This window comes from Mytilus californianus, unplaced genomic scaffold (assembly GCF_021869535.1).
Source record: "Mytilus californianus isolate M0D057914Y unplaced genomic scaffold, xbMytCali1.0.p SCAF_12, whole genome shotgun sequence".
In the NCBI taxonomy this organism is placed as follows: Eukaryota; Metazoa; Mollusca; class Bivalvia; order Mytilida; family Mytilidae; genus Mytilus; species Mytilus californianus.
The window spans coordinates 63,911,005-63,918,653 of record NW_026262604.1 but is presented as its reverse complement, the minus strand read 5'-3'; the positions used below and the strand labels follow the sequence as shown (position 1 = coordinate 63,918,653).

Below are 7,649 nucleotides of genomic sequence, written 5' to 3'. Positions count from 1 at the left end.
ATGGTATGATCCACATACTACCCATACAAGATAAATTATGGAGTTATAAATTGAATCATGTCTTAAGAAAAAATAGTGATGACTTATGGAATATCATTCGGAAGGAACAGCTGATAGGAATATATTTTATAAAACAAAAAAATGTTACAATGTGTTTCAAATCATTCTCTTATAATTACTGTCATCTTAAAAACTCAATATACTTAAATGTTCACTTACCTCTAAAATAAATTCAATTATGTTCTTATTCAATACTTCAAACGAACATAAAGCATTTACAAAGTAAAAAACTCAACACAGTTTTTGGTTATCAGCTCGCCCCGACAGCACAGAAAGCTTATTTTTATTATAAACAATAAACAAATGTCCAATTTGCTGTCATCGACCGCTGCCATCACATATAAACACAATCTACAATAGAAAAATGTTCTATAAGTTGAAGAAAAAATCATTTCGATTTACATACATGTATTTTATCAACTATTTTCTACATAACATACTGATTCACATTCCTATGAAGTCTTAATAAAAGGGGTGGGTGGGTGGGAAAACGAACCTTTCTGTCGGATAGGCGAACCTCGAATGACAATTCTAGATATCTTATTATAATTTTAGCGCTAAAATTCTAGCATGAAGTTATCATGATTGATATAACTTAAACCGGTAATAACTTACTGATGGTCCAATCAAATTAAACATAAACATGTTTTGATTTAAACACACGTGTTAAAAGTAAACAAATACACGTGTTCCCGAGTAACCTTTATAAATACATTTATGTTCTTATTCAATACTTCAAACGAACATAAAGCATTTACAAAGTAAAAAACTCAACACAGTTTTTGGTTATCAGCTCGCCCCGACAGCACAGAAAGCTTCGATTGATAAAGAAAGGGACATAAAGAAAAAGGGGGGACAAACAATATAAATTACAATCCTAAATTCTTAGATACTGACAATCTGTTGAGTATACTCTCTTTAACATAACCATCTTTGGCTTTATCACTTTTCCATCTCCCGTGTTTCTTAAACAACCGGTCATCTATTCCAGCTTCTGCCGCGGCAGTAGCTCCTCCTGACCTCAAACTATGTAAGCCAAACTGTTTTTTATCAAGACCTAAACTGTCAAGTGCAGATAACAATAACTCTCTGGCTCTGGTGTAAGAAATATGACTACTCTTTCTAAGTTTGTATATATTCAAAGATTTACAATAACAAATAGATCTAAAAATAAAATCATTCGATTCTTCAGGAATGTTAGCTAACTTTAGATAACGCTGAAGTACATCTACCGGGCATGTAATATTCCCTGTTTTTGAAATGACAACATCTTTCCCTTCCCTATATACATCAGTTTTACTCTTGACTAAATGAAGTGTAAGGTAAGTAGGGGAAAACTGTATATCAGACCTTCTCAAGTTAGCTAACTCGGAGAATCTTAAAAAGCCAGCATAGGCTAATAAACACATACATGCTATTCTTACATCTTTTAAATTACAAGTATTATTAGCATATTTACATACAATATTTTTCAAAATATGCGGTGTGATAGGTTCTTTTTTGACAACTGAATGACCTATTTTTCTATGAGCCCCTTCAAGAACAGATGCAACTAGATTATTTTCACTGGGATCAGCAACGCCAGCTAATTTATGTGCCCATTTTATGGCGTAAAAAGCATCATTTAATTTTGAAACCGATTTTGCAGTTTCAGACAAATGAATTAAATATAAAGAAATATGTAAATGAGATGCTGGCAATGGTGAAAAAGAATATTGACTAGTCCACTTACACCATGAATTGAAGGCATATCTATATTTCTTCTGAGTACTCGCAGCCTTGGACGAAAGAAGGAATTCTGGTAACTGTTTGAACAAACTGCTGAGATCATTATTAGAGGCAACTTGTGAATTAAAGTCTGACCAATGTCCTACTGAAAAAATATCTGAAAAACGTAAAATTGCAATAACATTTTATATACATATACAGAGGACGAATTATTAGCATATTTCAGATTTCTATACACAGTAAAATATAATATATATTCAAATATTTCAACGCCAGCTACAATATCTTTATAGATACTAGGGCCATAAACTGTAAAACAAATTACCATGCCTGCTAAAATATCATTATAGATACTAGGGCCATGTCAAATAAAAAACCAAGCCTGCTACAATATCATTACCGATACTAGGGCCATGTCAACATAAACACCCATGCCTGCTACAATATACATATACTAGGGCCATGTCACAAACAGACCATGACTGCTACAATATATCTATATATATATTAGGGCCATGTCACAAACAGACCATGCCTGCTAAAATATATCTATATATATTAGGGCCATGTCTAAGATGCATCTAGCAAAACAGCCAAAACTGGCGAACCAAACGGTTCAATTCCGAATATCGTATTCTTATTCGAACCTTGCTTATAAATACCATCAGTATTTTTAAACACAATAACATCTTTTACGTAATCTTGATAAATCAGATGTTTATCGAATATCAAAGGCCAGAATGCAGCAGAAATCCACTTAGGCACAACTAACGTGCCTCGAGCTTTACAAGCTATAAAGCTTCGATTGATAAAGAAAGGGACATAAAGAAAAAGGGGGGACAAACAATATAAATTACAATCCTAAATTCTTAGATACTGACAATCTGTTGAGTATACTCTCTTTAACATAACCATCTTTGGCTTTATCACTTTTCCATCTCCCGTGTTTCTTAAACAACCGGTCATCTATTCCAGCTTCTGCCGCGGCAGTAGCTCCTCCTGACCTCAAACTATGTAAGCCAAACTGTTTTTTATCAAGACCTAAACTGTCAAGTGCAGATAACAATAACTCTCTGGCTCTGGTGTAAGAAATATGACTACTCTTTCTAAGTTTGTATATATTCAAAGATTTACAATAACAAATAGATCTAAAAATAAAATCATTCGATTCTTCAGGAATGTTAGCTAACTTTAGATAACGCTGAAGTACATCTACCGGGCATGTAATATTCCCTGTTTTTGAAATGACAACATCTTTCCCTTCCCTATATACATCAGTTTTACTCTTGACTAAATGAAGTGTAAGGTAAGTAGGGGAAAACTGTATATCAGACCTTCTCAAGTTAGCTAACTCGGAGAATCTTAAAAAGCCAGCATAGGCTAATAAACACATACATGCTATTCTTACATCTTTTAAATTACAAGTATTATTAGCATATTTACATACAATATTTTTCAAAATATGCGGTGTGATAGGTTCTTTTTTGACAACTGAATGACCTATTTTTCTATGAGCCCCTTCAAGAACAGATGCAACTAGATTATTTTCACTGGGATCAGCAACGCCAGCTAATTTATGTGCCCATTTTATGGCGTAAAAAGCATCATTTAATTTTGAAACCGATTTTGCAGTTTCAGACAAATGAATTAAATATAAAGAAATATGTAAATGAGATGCTGGCAATGGTGAAAAAGAATATTGACTAGTCCACTTACACCATGAATTGAAGGCATATCTATATTTCTTCTGAGTACTCGCAGCCTTGGACGAAAGAAGGAATTCTGGTAACTGTTTGAACAAACTGCTGAGATCATTATTAGAGGCAACTTGTGAATTAAAGTCTGACCAATGTCCTACTGAAAAAATATCTGAAAAACGTAAAATTGCAATAACATTTTATATACATATACAGAGGACGAATTATTAGCATATTTCAGATTTCTATACACAGTAAAATATAATATATATTCAAATATTTCAACGCCAGCTACAATATCTTTATAGATACTAGGGCCATAAACTGTAAAACAAATTACCATGCCTGCTAAAATATCATTATAGATACTAGGGCCATGTCAAATAAAAAACCAAGCCTGCTACAATATCATTACCGATACTAGGGCCATGTCAACATAAACACCCATGCCTGCTACAATATACATATACTAGGGCCATGTCACAAACAGACCATGACTGCTACAATATATCTATATATATATTAGGGCCATGTCACAAACAGACCATGCCTGCTAAAATATATCTATATATATTAGGGCCATGTCTAAGATGCATCTAGCAAAACAGCCAAAACTGGCGAACCAAACGGTTCAATTCCGAATATCGTATTCTTATTCGAACCTTGCTTATAAATACCATCAGTATTTTTAAACACAATAACATCTTTTACGTAATCTTGATAAATCAGATGTTTATCGAATATCAAAGGCCAGAATGCAGCAGAAATCCACTTAGGCACAACTAACGTGCCTCGAGCTTTACAAGCTATAATGTGTTTAATCGATCGTATCACAAGATTAATTGGTGGAACTAGCCAATTATTTTCATTGGTCCAAACTTGAGAAAATGCATCAACTGCTTCAGAATCAGGTTGCCAAAATAAGGAGTTAAATCTCATAACTTTTCTATTTTCGACACTTGCAAACCTGTCAATCGAATAAGGACCCCACATATCATTTAAAAAATTGAAAAATATATGTGTGACTCCCCAGTCCTCGAAATCAACCATTTTGCTGATATAATCAGCCTTTTCATTTTCTTTTCTGGGAATCCATTGAATGTCAATTGATATTCCTTTTTGAATGCAAAATGAAAAAATAGATTTTGCTATAACATGAAGATTTTCTTTCATACTTCCCGAATTAACAATTTTGACACAATTTTGATTGTCAGTAAACCACTTTATAGTTTTTCCTGTGAAACTATTCTTAAAAGAAAAAAGGGCCAACTCTATAGCTTTCAGCTCTCTCCATGTGGAGCTTTGTACCGTTTCACTACATGTCCACATCTTATGGAAAATCTTATTTTCTAATTCAACGGTGTATGCACCAGCGGCAATATTACTAGCATCTGAGTATATGACAACAGAAGATTTACTGTAATGACATAAATTACGATAGTTAATCATGGTGACATTTTCTAACCAGAACTTTAACTCTGATAAAACCTCGACGGGTTTGTACCCTGTAATGGGAATATCCCACCCAATTCTACTTTCAATTTCCATGTAACAGAACTTTGACATAATTCTAGCCACATTTCCGATTACGGGAGTCATAGAAATAATTCTACCTACAACCTGAGCTAAAGATCTAGCTGTAACATAGGGAAATTTAGCCAAAATTACATTCAATGAGAAAATCAAATCGTCAACTCGACGTTGAGTAATAGATAATTTGTATTCTTTCGAGTTCCAAACTATTCCCAACCATTCTAACTCGGTAACAGGTTTAAAAACAGACTTCTCCTCGTTAATAAGGAAACCAGCATCAATCAAAGACCTTTTTACGAAGGACGATTGCTCATTACATGTATTTTCATCTGGACTCATGCCAAATCCATCATCTAAATACAAAACAACTTTTATACCGTTTCCACGCCAAAATTTTACTAGTGGCCTCAAACATTTAGTAAAAATGTACGGACCGGTAGTAATTCCGAAAGCTAAAACAGTATAGCAATAAAATTGACCTTCCCACTGAAAACCTAAGAAAGTCTGTTGCTGTGAGCATATGTCTAAGTGAAAATAACCAGATTTTAAATCAAACTTAAACAGATACATATCTTTGTCAAAATATTGTATAGCTAACTTCCAATCCTCAAATTTTATTTTTTCGCGCTTTATGTGTTTATTCAATTGACTCATATCTAAAATAAGTCGTTTCTTACCGGACTTTTGAGTAGCAACACTCAATGGATTTACCACATATGGTTGAAAAGGCACTTTAATTACGCAACCTATTTGAACTAAATCTTCAATTGACTTTGTGACAAATTCAGTATTCTGCCGTGCTGATCTATTATTTCTGTGGTACATTTTAAAAGGTGTATCTATAAATGGAATAACATAACCATTTTTTATTGTATCAAGCACAAAAGGACAAGCACCTATATTTTCCCAATACTTTACATGACAAGCTAATCTACCTTTCACCCCTTTAAATTTATCATATGACTGACAATTTTCAAAATATTGAACTTGATCTAAAAAAGATTCTATATAATCGTTATCAACAAAACATGTAGAAAATTGGTCATTAATAGTGTCTAAATACTTATCATTCACAATGACTGGAGAGTGACGTTCAGGCCCTACTTTACTACTTCTGGTAGGTTGTGGAGTTGCTGTTGGATGACCTGAGACTGGCGAGAAGAGGACAGTTTTTTCTCCAGTGGCCTTGTTGCTTGCAGTAGTGGCACGTGTCGATTGAGCAAGGCTCACGCCTTGCGAAGCTCCCACGAAAGGGCTGTTGCTGATTACGTTGATAATGCTGAGCGTAAGCAGGGTTACCATAAGATTCCGCAGGTTGTTGACGAGGCGGATTTTTTGGGTAAGGTTGCTGGCGAGATTTTGACTTCTCCTTGGAGGTACGGATAGCTCTGGTCTCAGCTTGTCGTATCTTTCTCTCATCTTCAGAATCTGAAGCCACGGCATTGGATTCGTATTCCCTAACGGTTCCCCAACCAGCAGGGGAAGCATCAGCTATGCGTATTTTCTTATTACGGCTTTTGAACTTATCAGTTATGTCAAGAACTAATCTATAGGCTTGAGTATTGGAGTTAGGGATGAATTTTGAAAGTTTATTAACAGTGTCTAATAATTCCTCGTTAAAGGTGTACTGAATTCTGTTTCCTTCCCCCTTAAATTTTAGAGTGACGTCCTCCTTAATTTTTCTCTTAAGGCAATCTTGTTCTTGTATGAGTTCAGATTTCAACTCACCTAACTTGCTGTCTAAAATTGTCTTAAAAAGCTCTACAGTATCTACCAAATCAGACGACTTATCAGCTGCTTTATGAATATTAGGTGGCGGTAAACTATTATCTCCTTCGAGTAGTATGTCTTCATTCAATTCCAGACGTGGAGAAGATTCGGACATTTTACCAAGTGGCGATTTAAGAAAAAACGAACCTTTCTGTCGGATAGGCGAACCTCGAATGACAATTCTAGATATCTTATTATAATTTTAGCGCTAAAATTCTAGCATGAAGTTATCATGATTGATATAACTTAAACCGGTAATAACTTACTGATGGTCCAATCAAATTAAACATAAACATGTTTTGATTTAAACACACGTGTTAAAAGTAAACAAATACACGTGTTCCCGAGTAACCTTTATAAATACATATGGCATTTCATAGACGATGATACTATATAAAGATGATAAATATGATAAAAATTATGTTAATATTTTTTAGTACGAGCAAGTACAATGCTCCCTGACGAGGAAAAGGAGAGCCGGATGTTATTTGACGTGCTTGATTATATTGGAGTGAACAACGAATGTAGAAACACAGTACAGAGAAAATGTATGGTTTTTGAGATTCTTCAAACCTATTTTTACCAAACACCCTCATATATATTTGGTAGTCGATCGGAAGGCATATTTTCAACAGGTAACACCTAATGTTGTTATAAACGAAAGGTATGGTCGTCATGTTTGATTCAATAATGCCACTCACTACATGAACTTAACACATCATTTTCTTTTGTTACTTTTTATTTTCCTAATGGAAATACTCCATTTGCTCCCTTATAGAGTGTATAATTTCAATTTTGTTCGACATGATCTTGATTGGAGTGAACTCAAGGATTTAAACGAACATAATATTAACATTGCTA

General features: G+C 34.1%; 1 protein-coding gene across 7 annotated transcripts; it reads right to left on the bottom strand.

The window, feature by feature from the left end:
- Positions 1 to 248: 248 nt before the first annotated feature.
- Positions 249 to 6,533, bottom strand: LOC127722168 (integrase/recombinase xerD homolog). 7 transcript variants are annotated; one of them, XM_052229050.1, is made up of 3 exons: positions 5,696 to 6,533; positions 3,505 to 3,657; positions 254 to 411 (listed from the first exon to the last, which is right to left on the bottom strand). In XM_052229050.1, the coding sequence occupies exons 1-3, from the start codon at positions 6,504 to 6,506 to the stop codon at positions 395 to 397; spliced, it is 981 nt and encodes a 326-aa protein (XP_052085010.1). In that variant the 5' UTR covers positions 6,507 to 6,533; the 3' UTR covers positions 254 to 394. The 7 variants fall into 7 exon arrangements, 6 of the variants coding, with proteins under 6 accessions (XP_052085010.1, XP_052085008.1, XP_052085005.1 ...); XM_052229048.1 differs by lacking the exon at positions 3,505 to 3,657 and adding an exon at positions 1,793 to 1,945 and having other exon boundaries at positions 272 to 411; XR_007991690.1 differs by having other exon boundaries at positions 249 to 411; positions 3,505 to 6,533.
- Positions 6,534 to 7,649: the final 1,116 nt, after the last annotated feature.